The sequence below is a fragment of the Calonectris borealis genome, chromosome 12, assembly GCF_964195595.1.
Source record: "Calonectris borealis chromosome 12, bCalBor7.hap1.2, whole genome shotgun sequence".
NCBI lineage: Eukaryota > Metazoa > Chordata > Aves > Procellariiformes > Procellariidae > Calonectris > Calonectris borealis.
In genome coordinates this window covers 7570020-7588755 of record NC_134323.1, presented here as the reverse complement: position 1 = coordinate 7588755, position 18736 = coordinate 7570020, and the positions used below count along the sequence as shown (strand labels likewise).

Below are 18736 nucleotides of genomic sequence, written 5' to 3'. Positions count from 1 at the left end.
GTTGCCGTGCGTTGCCGCGCCCAGCCCGCGCCCAGCCCGCGCCCAGCCCGCGCCCAGCCCGCGCCCAGCCCGCGCCCAGCCCGCGCCCAGCCCGCGCCCAGCCCGCGCCCAGCCCGCGCCCAGCCCGCGCCCAGCCCGCGCCCAGCCCTCACGGGCGCCCCGCTGGCAGCGACAGCACCGCCGCTCCGCACCCCGCCGCCGCCCTCAAATGGCTGAGGCCACGCCCGAGCCACGCCCCTTCCCTCTCCGCAACCAATGCGAACCGTGCTTGCTGAGGGGGGCGTGGCGAGCGGGAGGCTGGCCAGTAGGGCGCGGTGTTGTTGCAGGGGCGGGGCTAGTCCGTGTGTGGAGCGGGCTGGGCAGCGGGCGGCCGGTGGCTGCGGGGCGGCGAGAGGTACGGCCGGCGCTCGCTGCCTCCGCCCGCCCGCCATGAACTCCCTGGACCAGGCTGAGGGTGAGTGCGGCGGCCCGCAGCTGCCTCTTCGGCGCGCCGGGAGCTTCCGGCTCCGCGCCTGGGCTGCCCGAGCGCGCTGCCTCCTCCCTCCGGACTGGGCCCCGCCGCGGCGCTGCCCTCAGGGGGGTGAAGCGGCCCCGGGAGGCCTCGGCTCCCTCTCCGCTGCGCTCCTGGGGCCGGCGCTCCTCCTCGGCCCAGACAGGCGAGCTGGGGCGGGGTCTCTGGGGCCACCTCCGCGTCCTGAGGCTCGGGGGCGGGCTGCTGCTGCGCTCCGGCCGCCCCGCGGAGGCGGAGAGCGGCGCCCGCAGGGAAGGCCTGTGCTGAGGGGCTCCATGCGCGGGCCCGCCAGCCGCCTTTCTCCTGGGGAGGAGGGAGCTGCCCAGTGGGCTTTCCCTTTCGGTGCCCCTGCTCGGCAAGGCTTCTTGGCTTTAGCTTATTAAAATCTGCTTGTGCGGCGGTAGCTACTTCTCCGCTCAGAGGTTTTTACGTGAAATGCATTTCTTATGCATTGCTTGGAGTCCCGTCTAGCACACTGGGCATTGCATTGTGCCAAGGCTCTTCTTGCATTTGAAGAACGTGACCTCAAATAGCCCTCTCTTGTCTGAGAACATTGATGGTTTGGGTTACAAGTTCTTTGAAGTTACAGTTTACAGGATGTCAAAACCCTGAAAGGAGTTTTTAGTGTCCAAAAATAAGACTGGTAGAGATTTTTAAAATGTATCAGTGTCTCAGACTCAGCAGGTGTTTTGTAGCAGATACTAGAGGTAGACATGTCAACAAAAAATGATAATCTGGCATTGTCACAGCTTTGTGCTATGTCTGTACAAGCTGCAGGGGTCTAAGAAGTGTGCCTTGCTAGTTACAGCTGCCAGGTGCCAAAGTGACAAACTCGGAGAAGGTTCTTAGAACATAGATATCCAAAAATAAGTTAAAGCTTTAAGTTCCTGTTTTCTGAAAGGGTTTTTTTTTTCCACGCTGCCTACATTATACAAGTGTTTTCTTGAGAACTTTGTTATCAATAGCTTGATTTTATGCCTACAGGATGCTATTTCTCAAATAGTGGGTTTTTATGTGATGCCTCATATTCCCGCTCTCACTTCAGTGACTAGTTGTAGGGGTTTGTGCTAGTCAGGGAACGGTTAATTAGCTTTAATAGCTGGCAGTGGCTTAGCTTCCCCAGAAGGGAGGTGGAGGACAGGCCGTAACTACCGGGCTGTTGGCAGTAATTAAGACTAGTTAGCTGTTCTGTGGCTGAAGTCAAGATGCTGTAATCTTCCCCCATGAATTCACCTGCAAACCACTTAGGAGTAAATTTACAGTTTGGAAAACTGCATTAGTAATGATCATAATAGGTATATTTCTTCTAATCTTATTCCCTAATTGCTTTATTGTGGTAAATAATTTAGCAATAGTTGCAAGTTGAAGGAAAAAATTTCCAGAGCAGTGCTAACTGAAACACTTTAGCTGAAAGTTAAGTTTATGCTAATAAAAACTTAACTCCAGGTAGAATTCTAGCTTTGACTGGAATGTTGTCAAATATTGACCTTGTTGAACAGAAGCTTAAATCTAACATAGACTTCAGGTGAAACAGCTCCTTGTAGGCAAACATTAGGTGGTTGGCTAAGACTTTTTTTAAACAAATTAGGAGCGTGAACTTGAAATGCTGCTTGGCATTTAACAGCTATTTCAATGGAAAGACCGTGGAAGAATGATGGCAAAAAGAAGAAAGATCTATTTAAAGAAAAAAAAGAGAAAAATAAGATTGTTGGGCTAGTGGTTGCTGTGGGTTTTTACATATATGTGTGCATGTGTATATATATCTTGGCACTAAAACTTTCTACAAAACAAAGTCATGAAAGCCATGCTGCTACAAGTAATCCCTTGGACAGCTGGCAAATGGCCGATTTTTTTTTTTTAATTACCATTATATAGATAATAGAACTTAATGGTTTCCTCATGTACTTAATACTCCAAAATGTGATACTTTTTTTCTGTGTGGAGGGGCTACTTAAGCTATTCTAAATCTAACTCTCAGTATTTTTAAAGATGTCTAAAATACTCTTGATTTCTCAACTATATCGATTTTCTTTTCTATAAGTGGGAATGTTTCTTGCATTTAGTGTAACTCCATCATTGTACTTTTTAGCTAAAGTTGTGTGAGACTACTTGGACTGTGCTTTTATTACATCTAAATGATCATTGCATTGGTTTTCTCTGCCTAAGGAATGGATGTGCATGGGGAAAAGTGAATTCCTTTTATCTTTTACATTAAATTTTACTAAATAGGTGAAGATCTAATTATGCTTGATATACATCCTCCCCAGATCTCAAAGCTTTTGAAAGAAGACTTACTGAATATATTGCATGTTTGCAACCAGCTACAGGACGTTGGAGAAGTAAGTTTGATGTTCCAAGGGGTAAACAGGATTCTCTCTTTCAAGCTTTTTCGGTTTACCAGTGTGTATCTTTGATTTATGTTTGCCCAAACAAAAATCTGTGCTTAAACACTCTTTAAAATTTCTGTGGCATACATTCAAACACTCTGCAACAAGATCATACAAGATAACAAACTAATACTTTAGCCAGAGTTAGAAAAATGAGGTCAGGATTGAATTGGCTCAAGGCTGAATTATTCTGGAAATAGTTGGGACAGTAAGTTGTATTTGTTTCTGTTTTGGTTTGGGTTTTTTTGTTGTTGGGTTTTTTTTTGAAGGCTCAGACTTCCCAGAGAGTCAGTATAGTTACTTGAAGTAAATATGATTGGGTTACATAGTCCCTATAAAATTGAAGGTGAAAAAGTTACAGCGGTGTGCCATAAGGGCAGAATATGTCCTCATCTCTGTTCTAACAGGAAAGTTTGAAGCTGGGGGGAAGGCAAAAAATACCCCAGATGTGCTGCCAACTTTGGGATCAGTAGTCCAGTGGAAACAGACTGGGTTTTTTTGTTCTAAGATTCTGCTGAAGTTTCCATCCTCAAAGAATGCAGACATTTTTTAGAACATATAAAATAGCATCTTTTCTCCTGAGAGGCCAAGAGGTTGATTTCAAATGAAGGAACTGGAGGAATGACTATTTAAAAAGCAAAATGAACAACACCCCCCCTCCCCCCCCCCAAAACACAAAGAAACACCGCCGCCGCAAGCCCCCTTGTTTCAGAGCAAGTGGGAGGCAAGCAGATATTTGCAAGTAGATCTGTGGAACTTGTGCGCACCTACCTTACAAATGCATTTGGCTTCCAGAATTGCTATTTACTGTCGGATATAATTAAAAAAAAAAAAGTACCGGAAACTTCTAAGCATATTTAAATGAGGTTTGCGTAACTAGTATCGCGTTCACTAGCTAACTTTTTCCCCTAACTGCTTGTTTTGCTAGTTTTGTAATTCACAGGGGAGACTGCTTGTTTTGCTAGTTTTGTAATTCACAAAGAGGGACTTTTTACTTTAATTATAATGAGGTATTTAACTCAATGTTAACTTTTCCTCCTGTTATCCAGGGAAAAAAGTATTTATATAGAGAAGAAGCTTTATGCTTTTGATAGATCTTTTCTAACTTTCTTTGAAAACATAACTTGTTAGGGTTACTTTTTTATTTTGTTTTTAATTTTGTAACATTGATAAGGAATATGCAACTCAATAGTAAATTATAGCAGTCTTACAAACCTGGAAGTAGTATTTCATGAATATCTGGGTTTTGTTTTCAGGTTCTTTCCTATGATCCTAAAGGCTGGTAACTGTGTCTTCTCTTTTTTTGTGTTGGTTTTTTGTTCCCGCCCCCCTGCCCCGCACCCGTAAAAGTCTTTATTTGCATCCAGAACTTCAGGCTCCATAGAAAACACTCAGAACTGCCAAATGTCCAATGAAAGCTGCAAGGCTTTATGGGTGTGCAAGAGTATGAGCTCTCTCTACCTTTATGTTTGTTCTGTTTCCTTTTTCCATCAACCCCTGTTCCCCAACCTTTTGTAGTCTCTCAGAATCAGTCTAGTATCTTGTATTACTCTAATACGTATCTAGCATTATCCATTTACAGTGAATTGATTATTCTTCCTAAGCCATTCTGGATGTGTAGAGGTTTTTGTTACTCTTCATGTGCTAATGCTAACATGCCTTCTGATTCCTGTTTAAATTTTGTGGTTTTTTCTCTATGTCAGCTTTCCTTGCTTGTAATCATGTTGATTGGGGTGGGGAGTGTAATGCAACTTAGATGTGCCACTGAAACTCCTGGTGCCAATGCCTCAGGCTTTTCTTATGTAGAAGAGCTAGCGGGATAGAAGCTTTGGTTCTGCTCTGCAATTTAATGGTGCTGCATTTCTGTTGCCCAGGCTGCGTAAGCTCAAATAGCATATGCAACATTTGGTACAATTCTTACTCCAGTCTTCTAACTCATATTTTTGCTAACCGTGTTATTTTAGAAACTTTCATTTTTTCAAAGCATTAGGATGTTTTTACTTGACAGAATTTAGATTTTGGTACCTACTTGTCCTGTCCAGGAAACTTGCACAGAATCTTTACAGCTTCACATAACAGAAATTTCTTTGCCTATTTTCATTTCTACCTTCCAAGTAGAAGCTTTTCCTCCCTCAGAAGTGGGAAAAGAAATAAATGCTTAAGAGCTGCTACTGAAAAATAAATGTTTTTTAATAGAAGTGAGGTATACTGTTTGACTCTCGTTCTTTTCTTTATCAGTGATTCTGATAGTGGTATCAGTGTGCACAGCAACTGGTGCTTGGAACTGGTTAATAGACCCGGAGACACAAAAGGTAAAGATCAGGCTAATCCCAAATGTAGTCGGTTTCATAGCTTGGTGTTGCAATCAAGTGGTATAGTATCTTGAAAACCAAAAGGCTGAAGGTGGTTCTCCCATGACATTGGGACATCATTTTTAGTTAAGCTCTCAAGCTGTCTGGAATTGTTGTGGAATATGTCCTGGGACGATGCCTACCAGAATGCTACACCTTGAATGTTTATCTGAAGAATTGTTCACAAGTACTTAGAAATGCCTAGGAACAGTATTTTTTTTTTAATTAAGTGAACTAGGCAGCAACTTTCTGTATGTTTTAGAAAGTATATAGTGGGACTAATATGATTTCTTTCCTAGGTGTCATTTTTCACATCGCTTTGGAATCATCCATTTTTCACAATTAGCTGCATTACCCTAATAGGCTTGTTTTTTGCTGGAATACATAAAAGAGTGGTGGCACCATCAATGTATCCTTCAATCATGTTTGTCAGGTTAAAAGTGTTGTAGTTACTGCTGTTATTGAAGCCTATGCTAATATTGCTTTTTCAGTTTTTACTTTGTGTACAAGCATTAGCTGCTTTCCTTGACACAATCCACACAGTATAGCAGCCCGATGTCGAACTGTTTTGGCAGAATATAATATGTCCTGTGATGATGTAAGTGTTAGTGGTTCATTGCCTAAACCTTGTTTTTAAAAAAAATGCAAATAATTCAAACAGGCACACAGTTTTTTTTCTGAACAGCACTTGTATACACCTTAACAAATTCTGTGTGTCTGTAAAACTGGAATGTAGAATACTTAGTATTGTTCTATGTGTGGTTTTAAACTTAGCCTGTAAAATTGAACTTGAAGTGCAATTGTTGGGCTCAACTTCCAGGGTCTGAACTATTTTTTTTTTTCTGTCTTGCAGACTGGAAAATTAATTTTGAAACCTAGGCCTCATGTTCAATAAGGGCTGTCTTCCTTCAGTTTTTTCCACTGCCATGGAAACCAAAAATGACCTTTTTTAAGGTAGTATGACAGCAAAAAAACAAACAGGACTGGTTGTCACTGCCTGGGAGTGAAAGTCTTACACAGTTGACAGTGAAAGTGTGCAATATTACTTTCTTGAATATTTATCCAAATTCTTTGTTATCATATTATCAGTGCTTTTGCTACTTCTGATTACCTCTTTTTCAGTATTAGTATCACTTTTTTACTTCAGCTAGAACAGAACATACAGGTGAAGTATGTTAATCGGCTATGAAGTTGAACTTGAAAATCAAACCTCATTTGTGTTATGTGTCTTTGTAAATAGCAGATCGATGCCAATGTTCAGGAAAAGAAGTAATATTTGCTGTATGGATTTTTTTTTTTGTTCTCATGAACAGTATTGAAAGGAACACTTACCATTCCCATGATGTTTTATTAGCACACTTACTCATTACAGCTGTCCTTGTCTCCTGGTCATTCTTTTTGGAACTGGTTAAAAGGCTTGCTGAAAGACTATCTGTCTGTGCTGGAGAAAACTGGTCTTACTGTTTAAGAACTTTGCAAATATATCAAGGATCACAGTTGTCAAATTGTATATATAGTGCACCAGCCACTTTCATTGTGGTCATACGTAGCTCCTTGTTTGATGTGGTTCACAACACTGCTGTTTTAAGATTTTAATATTTTAAAAATTGTCTTAAATATGCTTGTATCTTCCCGATTGTAAGGTGGTACTGTATCTTGAGTCCACATGACCATTCTGAGTGGATTTTTATGCTGTGATAGTCTGAATATGAAACTAGTATTGCAAATGTATAACTTCAGATTTGGTGAAGAAAATATAAAGAGTGCCACAATAAAATAACAAAATTTACTATTCAGAGTGTTAAAAACAAGGTGTAGATGTTATATGTATAAAGTGTAACTTTTGAATAGCTAAAATTGTAAAGAGTTTTAAGAGTTTAAGTTGTTCAAGGTGCCTTTTTAATTTTTTCAAACTCTTTTAATTGACTAAAACTGCAAAGCTGTTGCAACTTCAGTAACTCCTACTACAAGGTAGACTGGCTTTTAAAGGCAGCCTATTGATGTAACTTTGTCAGTTGAGACATTAAGAATTGTCTCCTGTAATTTTTCCAGTAAGTCTTCAGGCCATCCATTATTTTTAACTGCTGTATATTTTGTAGGTTAATGTGTATAAAATAAATTCTTTTTATAAACAGATGTTATCTTCTTTTGTACTGTGCAAATACAGATCTCAAATGAACACAGAAGAACTTCAGAAGTTTATAGCTGAAGTCTGTAACTTTCATACCGGACCAACATTTCCTATATTTGATGTGGTTCTTACAGTCTAAGATACTGACACCAGAGAGAAAGTCCTTCAGTTTTGCATCCTACAGGTCAATCCTGCCTTCTGTAAGTGCTGTTAGAGGAAACTCTTTCATTCAACATGTACCTCGTTTGAGTTTTTGGCCTGGGGAAACATCCAGAGTAACCTCGTGTCCTCGGACACCTGTAGGGACACGGCCGATGCGCGGGTTACAGGGCTGGGGTGGGTTTCGCCCGTTTGGCGGAGCAAGAAGGCGTTTCGCTGGTCTTGCTGGCGGTGCTTGCTGGGCTGCGTGTGCGCCAAGGACGGCGCGGCCGCCGCGCTGTATCTGTCTTTAGGAACCCCCTCACCTGGCAGTAAGCAGCTCCTCCGGGAGGAGGGCTGTTGAGCGGGGGCCGGGGCGCGGCGGGCCGGGGCTGCGCCTGCGCGGGGCCGCACACGTGGGTGCGCCGGCGCCGAGCGGCGCGGCGGCCGCGGAGCCATGGGGAAGAGCCGGGCGCGGCGGTTCCGCAGGGCCCCCTTCTCCCCCGCCGGCCCCGAGCAGCGCCGCGACGGGGAGGGCGGCCCCGAGGAAGAGCCGGCCGCGGAGCTGCTGGAGAAGGTGCGGGCGAGAAGTGGGGGCGGCCGCCGGCAGGGCGAGGGGGGGGGCGGGGGCGGGCTCGGCGGGACCCCCACTCGGGGCCGGGGGAGCGGGGCAGCTGTGGCGTGGCCCGGCCCGGCCCGGCGGGGCCGGCGGGGGCTGTGCCGCCGGTGGGGGCGGGGCGGTGTCGGGCGGGGGACCGGGTGCGGTGCCGCCCGCCCGCCCGCCCTCGGGCGCAGGAAGGAGCCGCGGAGCCGTGCGGGGCGTCCACCGCCGCCCGTCCCTCCTGCCGCCGCGTCGCTTCTCGGGCGTCACGGCGGCGCCCGCAGGCGGCTCCGCAGGGAGGGGCGGCGGCGGTCCTGCCCCCGGCGGGCCGGCAGCTGCTGCCCCTCGGCCCCGGGCCCGGCACCCCGTCCGGGCTCTCGTTTTCCTTCCTGACCGTGTCGGAGGGGCCGGGGCAAAGCGGGGGGCTGCTCTGTGCCCCTCGTCCCAGGACGCACTTTCAGGCAGTTCTTGCAGTGCTCGGGTTCAGGCTACCCCACTGGAGAGTTTTCCTACAGGTAGCCAGAGCGATGAGTCCAAGATCCACACCTGAGAAATAACTGATAGAAAATGCTGAAAAGGACTGGGTTTGGTCATTTGTTGGCCACATTCCTCGTTTTGGCTTAAGTATTACAGGTAAAAACTAGTTTAAACCTCCTCCTGCGCATGTGACTTTAGAATCAGACGTAAAAATCAGTTTTCCTTTAAGTAAATAAATCCCCTTTGTTCACTTCTCCTAACTGAACTCGTTGAACAAATCACTGCTTGATTATTCTTCTGGACAAACCTGTTTAATCTTTAAAAAAAAAAAAAAGAGTAAAAAAAAGTGTATATAAAAATGCACAGGTGAGAATGAACTGAGATACTGTCAGTATCAGTGAGGCGGGATCTGAGGTACCACTCTTTTCCACTCTGCTCTTCATCAGATGTTTATCTTTTCTCTTAGGTTTTCAATGAACTCCGTGACCTTCCAGGATGGGCACTTCTGCTGTTTTATTATTTTTATGGTTTGCAATTGTTACATCACACCTAAACCTCTGTTACAGCACAACTCAGTGTTGTCTGGTGGACGTAGAGAGCACTTGCTTCTTGTCTTTAAGCAGATGTTTTTAGTCTAAAGATTATGATGGTTTTTTGTATTTTTTGATTCTTCAGTTTTTCTTTATGGTGGCATATGTTATGTCTGTCGTACTTCCTTGACGGTATTTTTCCCCCCCACTTTTGTCCATTTTTTTTTAAACATGCTAATTGGAAGTAGATATGAGGTCTCACCAGTGCCAGCTAGTGTCAAATCAGTGTCTGAACTATGGCTCTCTTGTTAAACACCCAGAATAGTATTTATCTAGTCATATAGTTAACACACATAACCCAGGCAAAGATTTATAAACTTCCATGGAAGTTAAAAGTTCTTGATTCCATTCAGGAGCAGTAAAACAGGAGCTACAGTGCTGGGCCTGCAAATCAAAAGGCAGATCAGTCTTCTCACTCAATAAAAACTTCCAGCTACCTTTTCCCTCGCCCCTAATCTGCCCTGTTTGTGTCTCCCCAGCTGCAGCATCCAAGTGCTGAAGTGAGAGAGTTTGCCTGTGCCAGTATTTCCAAGCTGTTGCAGCAGAAGCACGTAATCCCAGCCTTTCTGCAGAGAGACGTTGTCCGGTGCTTAGGACCGTTGTTGATGGATCACAGCTTAGCTGTTCGCGAGACAGCTGCAGGTGCTCTCCGGTAAGCAATTGTTAATATTCAGTTAGAATGAGCTATTCCTGGCATGGTAAAGAAAAGAGTGGGTTTTTGCTGTTAAAAGCCGTGAACTTGAATGCCAGCCTCTCTTAATTTAACTCCATTTTGAGTAAGTATGCCTACGTCAGTTAAAGTCCCGAGTCAGAGGCTTTTCTTGCTCCAATAGGCTGCCGTGAGACTTTAATGTCAAGAGCAGGGTTTAAGTTCGTTACTACCATTTTATGTACTCCCAGTGGAATGCGCTGCTTTCCATCCTTATGTTAAGAAAAAAAATCAACAGTAGTATGAAGAAATACAGAGAACTTGAACGCTGTTAGTATGGCATTTTGTGTCTTGATGACACTGTAGGAGTGGTGGGTTAGTTAGACAATGCACATAGCTGGCTTTTTGAGAGACTTGTAAATATTGAACAGCATCATTTTTAGTTGGTATTCTGCAGTCAGACCTACAGCTTGCTTTATTTGAACAAAAATGTAATGCTAATACTTGTTAACATTCATGTTGTATCTTACACTGAGTAATACCGGACAGAAGTCATGTTTTAGTACAGATAAGCTTTCTAGTTACACTAGACAAGTAAGTGAAAATAATTTTTTTTTCCCAACACCAAAGTTATTCTTTTATGTTAGGAAGGTAGAAGACTAAAGTTACTGATGAAGCAGATTTGATTTTAAAACAAAAAGTACCATAACCTTTAGAGGAGAATACTGAATGCATGTTTTTTTTGAAACATTCCCGGAAAATATTGTGTCTGATCCAAAGCATTTATTTTTTTCCCAGAAACCTGAGTGCTTGTGGAGGATTTGAAGTCTGTGATGACATGGTGACAAAAGACATTATGACACCCCTTGTTGCACTTCTGAAAGAGGTGTGTTTATTCTGATTTTAAAACTGATCTAACCATTGAATTGATTATCCCATTTTCAAAAATAGTTCAATTTTTGTAGCTATTATCAAGATAAGATATTTGAAAGATCTTTTAAAAGAATGTTTCAGTAAGTTTAATAGTACAAAGATTATTCGAGAGATTTCAAACGACTTGCTTCTGCCTCCTGACCTACTAACTTGGGTCTGTGGTGAGATTTGCTGCCTAGGATGATTTTTGCATAAACGGTCTGGATATTTTGGGTCTGGCACGTCAGTCAAGACGAGTCTATTCTGTCAGTCAAGATCCAGATCCAACATTTATGTTGCAACATTTTTCTAGTGAGGTTTTTTTGGTAAACAATTTTGTCTAAATGAAAGCTTGGATTTACAGTTGGGTAGTTACTGCTATTGTAGAATAATCTGTACTGAATACCTATTCTTTGTTTGGTCCAGGTGTTGCAGTGCAGTTTGGAAATTGCATTGAATTCTGTCACCTGCTGTCTTTGTATGAGCAGCCTTGAGCAATATCATCATTTTCTGTATGTTTCTTCCCCATTTTAAAATATGGGTAATAGCATTATTGTAAAGCACAGCAAGATATTAGCTGAATTAATCCTTGTGATTAGAAAGAACTGTTGAAAATTTTATAAAGACTGTATTAGCAAGAAATAGCATTTCAGGTTCTAAAATTACTAAGTATTTCTTTTTATAAAAAATGCTTCTGAAGACTTCAGCAAAGTCTTCAGCAAAGCAAGTACTATAAGAGTCTTTCTACAGGCGAAAAAAATTATCGATGATTCAATTACATTGTGGCCCAGTTTTCATAGAGAATAGAAAACTAGTCAGGTTTTCTGGTAATAAACACTTCATGACAGATCTCTCCATCCACTCTGCTGCTAATGTTTTAAGTTTTTGCTTTTCTTCTTGGGTTGTTTGTTTCCCAAACCTGGTTCTCTTGTTTGGTTGTAGTGTAGCACTGGACTAGATGCTAGCCAGCTCTCTCCAAAGAAATGCAGAGAGATGAACAAAAATTATATTGAAGACATAGCCAATGAGGCTATTAATTTGCTGTGGAATATATGGTAAGTGCTGTGTAAACACTGGCCTTCTAGAAGAGCTAAATTAAATTGTTCCTGAAAAAAGAGCGCTTTTGAGTAATTGAGGCAGAAAAGCAATGACTGTCCTTGCATGGGAAGATGTATTCAGTTGCTGATTCTGAGTTCTGATTGCATTGCTCCTATGTGTGCCTTGCTTAATAAATGGCGAGCCCTCATCTGATCTGAAATACAAGTTTATCTTCTACTGTAAATTACTTTTGTAAGTGAAGGATTCTAGAATTGCACAAAGTAAGTCATTATTTTTAGGAGAGTGACAAAATTTTTTTTCTATTGGTTGTTCATCCTAAGTTCTGATACTGTTTTCTGAACATGTTCTGTCATAGTCTCCTGTACAGTTTGGGTTGTGGGGTCTTGCATGCAGTTCCTGTAGATCCTTATTGTGATACGGGAGATGGAGAAAAGTAAATCCTGATCAGTGGACTCCAGTGCTCTGGGAATATGAGGAGTTTTTGTACTACTTCCTCCCCCTGCAGGGCATACCAAAAGTTAATATTAAATGTTTGGACAAACTATCCTTTAGTGGCTGAAGCACTGATACAAATCTACTTAATTATGTGAGAAAGAATGTGAATTGTTCAATTAGTAGTTTACATTGGAAACACCAGGTGAAGGAAGACAAATGGCAACACTATTAATACAGAAATAAACACTGAAGTGATACAAACCTTTTCTGGAAGTTCTCCTTGAATTTTCTGTTGTTTCTCTTTGTTTTGTAACAGCTCCACATCATTATACAGTTTGGTCCATACAGAATTTTGTTTTGTACTGTACAGTATTTCAGTGGAGCTGCCTCTATGTCTGTCTGTATGGTATGGCTGCTGGCTTGAGGCCTCATTTGTAAATTGTTTTTTTTTTAGGGACTGGAATCTAGAACAGTACAGAAACTGCTTGCTCAGCACCTTACACAGAATACGTGACCCTTTGTGACTCTGACTCAACAATGTTTTGTGTTCATTTTTTTTATTGCTTTTGTAGACATAAGTGCTTTGGAACAGGAACTATAATCATTAAATGTGCTATAAATCACTTCTGTATTTTGAACTTCATGGCAATGACCGTGAACTGCTGACTTCATTGCTAAGTTTGGTACTGATAAAATTGATGCTGAGACATAATATCTTCAAAATCTTCATATTTTTGAAGACCCTTGTAGCTAGTTAGGTCCCATGCTTTTTTAGTTTGAATTTGTCTTGTATCAATATATTAGTTTAAAAATGGGAATAGCTGTGAAAACTTGAAGAAACACTAATCCTACTGTTAGATAATTAAAGTAAATGTCACATTTAGCATTGATTTAGCGTGCATTTCTGAATGTTAAGAGCAGTCATTTTCTGGAGTAAGTGAATATTGATGTGAGAGGCAACAGCCCACTCTGCTGTTGGTGGGTTTGTGGGTGAAGTCTTCCATGGCTGCAGAAAGCCCTGGACTGGCTTGTAGCCCGCAGCTATAAGCTGCCTTTCACGCTCTGGCTGGCTCTGTCCACATGAGACTGTACTTAGGCTCCTGAATACTGTGTGTGAGGAAGCAGCTGGCAGAAGCCAGCTTTCCTCAAAGGTGTCCAGGGTATTGCGGCTTCTATTTCTCCATTTTACAGAGAGTTGATCATAACCTCGATAACAAAGGATAGCTCTTTGACTAATGTGTAATTCTTAAGTAGGTTTTTAAAATGTGAGTAATAGTGAGTAAAATGTTGTTACAGTAATTTTTTCCTGGGAAAAGTGTTTTATTAATCTTTTTTATGCATTAGTGAATGCAACAATACCGCAGTATCCATATTCAATAAAGAAGGCTGTCTGGAGGCTGTGTTACATTACATGAAGAAATTTTCCACGAATGTGGATCTGGCTATTTCAGTAGGTAAGTGGTAAAAAGAGAAGATAAGGATTCAAAGTTTGTTTTTTTTTCTTTACTATGTGAATGTAACACCGATGTCACATCCACTGTGTAATGCACCTGCCTTAGTGTTACTTAAACTTTACACTGAATATAAGACTTTAAATTCCTTCCTGGACAGCACATCATTCAGAAGTTGACATCTGTTGTGCTTGTTTTCAGGCCAAAGGAGAATGGCTTATTGGTGGTTACATGGGAGGAAAAATTTTTTTGAAAGAAAGCTCTAGACAGAGGCTGTGTTTTTCACTTTGTTTTCTGGTTTTGGTAATGAAGGGTTTAATTTGTAGAGCGAAGGACATAATGCATCTAAAAAAAACCCAAACAACTCCTGTCACTTTCAATGTGTTTTTATTAGTAGTATTGTTACTATAGTCTTATAACGGTCTTACAAGTGTTGTATGTGCTTGCTACATTTTTTTGGTGTTTTCCCTAGGCAGTATATAATGGAGAAATTGAATTTTGAGTAGCTGAAATTAATACAGCTTGTCTGGTGTGGTACTTTCCTCACCTGTTTTATGTACAGGTTTGCCAGAGAACGTGATTTAATAGAAAACACAGTTTTTGAAGGACAGTGTCATATCATTAAAACATGATGTTGCATGAAATGTTTTTTCGTGTGCTTGTTTCATTACTCCAGCTTTCAGGAAGATAATGCTTTCTCATTAAGAGAGTGAAAGCTACTATTGGGTTTGTTAATTATCTTTGTGGTTGTTGTTGTTTGCTGCAGCAAACTGCTTGCAGGCAGTGACAGAAGATAATCCAGATCTTCTTTCTTCATTCAATACTTCTGCACAACAAGTATTGGAAACCGTGCTGTTGTGTCCAGAGAGCACAATGAAGCATATCCTTCTGAGAACACTGATAGCAGGTATGATGTTCGAGGGCGTTCGTTGCTTTATGGTGGAGAGCACAGCAGGTAAAGGAGAGTGGGAAGGACAGGAGGCTTAGTCTTCTCTGCTATAGTCTGGACATCCGATCAAGGCCTGTAGAGATGGTTTGTGAGGTTATTTGTGCCTCTTGGGATTGTGTTTTGGATCAACCAAATATTTGCAACTAGTTTTAAAACTGTCTCAAATGCTTGATTCTGAATTCAGTACCTGCTCAGTGTGGTAACCCATTAACTGTTCATTTGGTTTACAACAGTGAAATGAGTCAATAGTAAGTAGTACAGAAATTGTTTTGATTTTAATAGGCGTATTTACCTCAGATTCTCTACCTTGTGTTCTTCTTTCCACCTCAAATGCTCAACCATGGTGATTTTTGATACTGGAGTGTAATAAATTAGTTTAATTTTGAGAATCCTTAGAAGACGGTTATCTCACGTGGATTTGTTATCACAGGTAAAAAGTGTCACCAAGATTGCTCCGCATAAACATTCTGTGTATCCTTACATGCTGAAAATTACTTAAGCTTAAGATGTGGGCATAACGTAGTTATTACAGATCAGTATATGAAGTGCTAAACAGAAAAAAATACACATCTGTAGAGAAAAGACTTGAACATTCATACTGAAATATAAGCACTGAGTATTTTAACTAGTGGAGGCTGTGTCCTTACAAAATACATGGCTATTACAGAGCTGGGAATTGAGTATTTTAACAGATTTTTATATTTCAACTATTTCATGTTCAGGCACTATCTGGAATATCAAAGATACCATTCCACCAGGCAGCCTGGGAAGCATGGTTAATGCAATCCTGAAGATTTTTTCAGAATCGTTAGCAATAGATGCTGGCGAAACAATTATTCGTATGAATGAAGCTGAAAAAACCAGGTTAAAACTTGCTGCGGAGGCAGAAACTGAGGAAAACATGAGTGATGTTATAGACAACTCTGTTTTGAGTGAAGATGATGACATGGAAGAAATACCAAAAGGAAAAGTCAGAAGAGAAAATGATATTTCAGACCTACTTCCAGTAAGTGTGGCTGGCTTGCTCTCGGAGAGCTTAGTGCATTTGGCTGAGCGTTAGCCAGAGTAGCTACCTATTAGTGTTACTAATCCTAACTCCCAAATGGCTTGACTATTTTAGCTAAAACTTAGAAGCCGAGCATGGAGAATTTCAGCTCAACTTGTTCAAACGTGAGGAAGTTGCACGGCACATCAGGAAAGCGCATTTCCATTTTTTTCCTCTAGTGGAAGGTATAGGCTTATCCGACACTTCTCCCTGTAGCTACTGCAGGAAGTTCTGATCTCTGCATAAAGCGAGTGAGACTTTTAATGGTTGTAACCGTTCAGTTGTGAGTGGAGATGACACAGAGGTTAACGAATGCGTTCATTATTGCATACATAAAATGAACAACAGAAATAAATGTTTCTGTTAGGACTTCAGCTAACATTAGGTAATCTTTTCTGTTACAACTTTAGTGCAGGTGGCATTTCTTAAAGGTAAAATTTGTTCTGAAGCATCCAGCAGAAAGATGATAGGTTTTGTTTGCCTCTTGGTTTTGTTCACTTTTTTTTTTTAATGGGGAGGGATGAGAAAAGGAAATAGCTGGATTGTATTTTTAACTGACAGCCTGGGTACTTTAAATTGTGCTGAAATGTTGTTTTACAAAACTAAATTTGGTTCATATTTTTATTTTTTAGTCTGATAAGTGGGAACTGAAAGAAGTGACAGCTTTACTGATGGCTCAGCAGACTGCTCTGGAAATCATTGTTAATATGTGCTGCAGTGAAGGTTTGTAGGAATCTCTTTCATTGCAAGCGTTGCAGTGCATTTTTCTTCTGGAATAGGTCCTGTTTAGTTTGCTGTTTGGTGATCTTAGCTTTTAAGGGTGGATGCACATAGACTTCTTGTCCCTGATAGCCTCATATAGGAGGCAGATTGGATTGTAATTTCTGTTACTAATTTAAGTGGTTTTTTTCTCATTTAAATAATTTCTATCGCTTACACATTTTACACGTACTACAGGTGCCAACATTTAAGAACAAACAAAAAAGTACTTGTGCCGAAGAGATATTTCCTAAAAAGTATTACAGCAAATTCTTTGTTCAGTTAGAACGTGGTCTGAGTGTTCATCTGATACAGTATGGATGTGAATCCTATTGCAGGACTGGGGCATCAATCTTTTTTAAAGCAGATAAATCTTCTAGTTTTGATTTATTTTTGATACTACAAGTGTTGCAAAAGAAGGAGGAGAGACACCTTTTGCATGCAAATCTGGCAGCAGTGCAGATTTAGGCTCAGAGTTCCACCTTTATGAGCTTTTTTGGAACAGAAAGAAAGGCTGTTACTCTGGGGAGAGTAGGAGATAGATATTCTGTATCTTCTATGAGCTCTGATACTCAGTTTTGATAGCTTTTTGCCAAATCTTAAGGAAACCGAATAAATTCTCAGGTTCTGTTTAAAACAAACAAACCAACCCCGCAAAACTCAAAAAACCCCTCCAAAACCTGAAAATTGTAATTGCTAGTACAGTTCATGAGCCTGATGCAAAAGTAATTGTGTAGAAGATAACTTTCTAAGTAATCTTTCAGGTTCTAATAAAATCCGCAGTAATACCCAGATATTCCCAGTGGTGATTTTTTTTTCTCTTACAGCGCAAGGAAATTCTGCACCTAGTATATGAAGCTTATTTCATAACTGCATTTCTCATCTAATGAGCTGTAATTCATAAGATCTCCCCTTTAATTGGAAAATCTCTTGTGGATAAGCTGCATATTCTGCTATTCACTCAGTGTAATGTAAGGTTGATTGTGTTGTATTTCACTACAGTACTTCACCCATTCATGGGCAGGCAGAAACATAGTCTGTAGAAATTAAGAGGAATCTAGAGGCAGCTGTTCATTTAATTTTCAAGTTATTTGAGGACTAAAATAGCTTTAGCCATTATGCTGAGTTTATAGAAACACTCAGTTTGCCACAGAAGTGTGGGAAACAACCAGGCTGGCAAGAGACATGTTTTACTGAATGCTGGCTGGCATTTGGAAGAAGCAGAGCGCTGTCCTCTTAGCGGGGACATGGGAAGAAATCCAGGAGACTCCAGCATCGCTGTCCAGTCTGTAGTTCGTAGGTTACCAGCACTAGTTATGATGGGATTGCCATTGGAAATGCTTCTGAATTTCCAAGAATGTTACAAGAAACCTGATCTTAGTTATGGGCTAATGTTCCAGAGTCCAGTTCCTGCTCTGCCCTGGTCACTCACTGTTGAACATATGATAACTGTTGTCTTTGTTGTTGCTGAATTGCATGGTCGGCTCCTATAGTTATCATTTAATTTTCAAAGGAGATTTTTGTTTTCTTTGCTTTGTAAAGATGCAGATGGAATTTTTTTAGAAGAGGCAAGAGACTGAAAGGGGGGATGTCTGCTTTGTTTTCATGCTTGTTGCCACTGTGAGTTAGTAAAGCATAAAAGACAACCGTTTTCTCATGCAAAGGCTAATAACGCTAGCATATTATGGCTGTAGAATTAACTGGATACTACCATAAGCAAAAGAAGATGCCCGTGTGATCAAGTTGTCACAGCCTAGTGAGTTACTTTGCATCAGATAAATAGTAGTCATCACCTTCAAATAAATTCTTAAGCTGCTGCACAGTGCAGGTGAAATGTGTTCATTTAGACCTTTCTTGCTGTATTTTAAGTGAATGAATTTACCTTTTGCCACAGAAAAAGTGCATGGCTGTTACTGTAGTTACTACAGTACCTGGATCTCACGTGAATCTGTGCTGTCAGACAAAATTACTTGAGGGTGAATATGATACTTTTTCGTCATGGTAGTTGAATGTCCTGACCTATGTACACAGGCAGAGCTTTCACCTGTCAGTGAGGAGGATCAGTCCAACTTAGGACTTGCGTAAACACCAGTGTCACACTAGTTGAAATGTAACCAGGTTTAAAACAACTTTAGATAAATCAGTGTAAACCCTGTGGACGTAGATATATCAGTTTAAATATAAATGATGGACTTGGCTTGTGCTTGTCAGGCCAAGTCCGCCTTAAGCCATGGACAGATTATTCATTTTACAGTAGCTGTGCCCCTTGGTAACACTGCCTCAATCCCTTT

The 18736-nt window shown here is 41.3% G+C and overlaps 2 protein-coding genes across 14 annotated transcripts in view; both read left to right on the top strand.

The window, feature by feature from the left end:
- The first annotated feature begins 368 nt into the window (after window positions 1–368).
- Window positions 369–7385, top strand: CNEP1R1 (CTD nuclear envelope phosphatase 1 regulatory subunit 1). Of its 2 annotated transcripts, XR_012675378.1 has the most exons (7): window positions 369–454; window positions 2779–2850; window positions 5137–5210; window positions 5549–5658; window positions 5793–5847; window positions 6103–6203; window positions 6622–7385. XR_012675378.1 is itself a non-coding variant. In XM_075161200.1 (6 exons), exons 1-6 carry the CDS (start codon window positions 430–432, stop codon window positions 6142–6144), a joined length of 378 nt encoding a protein of 125 aa, XP_075017301.1. In that variant the 5' UTR covers window positions 369–429; the 3' UTR covers window positions 6145–7385. The 2 variants fall into 2 exon arrangements, 1 of the variants encoding a protein (XP_075017301.1); XM_075161200.1 differs by having other exon boundaries at window positions 6103–7385.
- The window catches only part of HEATR3 (HEAT repeat containing 3), a 50229-nt gene continuing 37609 nt past the window's right edge, over window positions 6117–18736 (top strand). For 6 of the 12 annotated variants that reach the window (XR_012675377.1, XR_012675376.1, XM_075161191.1 and 3 more), the window contains exons 1-9: window positions 7942–8095; window positions 9666–9838; window positions 10634–10721; window positions 11174–11259; window positions 11695–11802; window positions 13586–13695; window positions 14459–14599; window positions 15364–15647; window positions 16319–16409. Coding sequence is in view for 10 of the 12 variants with exons in the window: in XM_075161191.1 (XP_075017292.1) it covers window positions 7976–8095; window positions 9666–9838; window positions 10634–10721; window positions 11174–11259; window positions 11695–11802; window positions 13586–13695; window positions 14459–14599; window positions 15364–15647; window positions 16319–16409 (1201 nt within the window). In the remaining 2 variants the exon portion in view is untranslated. Of the gene's footprint in view, window positions 6204–7514; window positions 7581–7941; window positions 8096–9665; window positions 9839–10633; window positions 10722–11173; window positions 11260–11689; window positions 11803–13585; window positions 13696–14458; window positions 14600–15363; window positions 15648–16318; window positions 16410–18736 lie in introns of those variants that run through there. The other 6 variants (XM_075161192.1, XM_075161194.1, XM_075161195.1 and 3 more) reach the window with 6 other exon arrangements.

Excerpts from the sequence above, each read along its gene's own strand:
- CNEP1R1 (XM_075161200.1), top strand. The coding sequence starts at position 430 with ATGAACTCCCTGGACCAGGCTGAGG. Across the intron at positions 455-2,778 it reads CTCCCTGGACCAGGCTGAGG|ATCTCAAAGCTTTTGAAAGA; the intron begins GTGAGTGCGGCG and ends CATCCTCCCCAG. Across the intron at positions 5,659-5,792 it reads AGAGTGGTGGCACCATCAAT|TATAGCAGCCCGATGTCGAA; the intron begins GTATCCTTCAAT and ends CAATCCACACAG.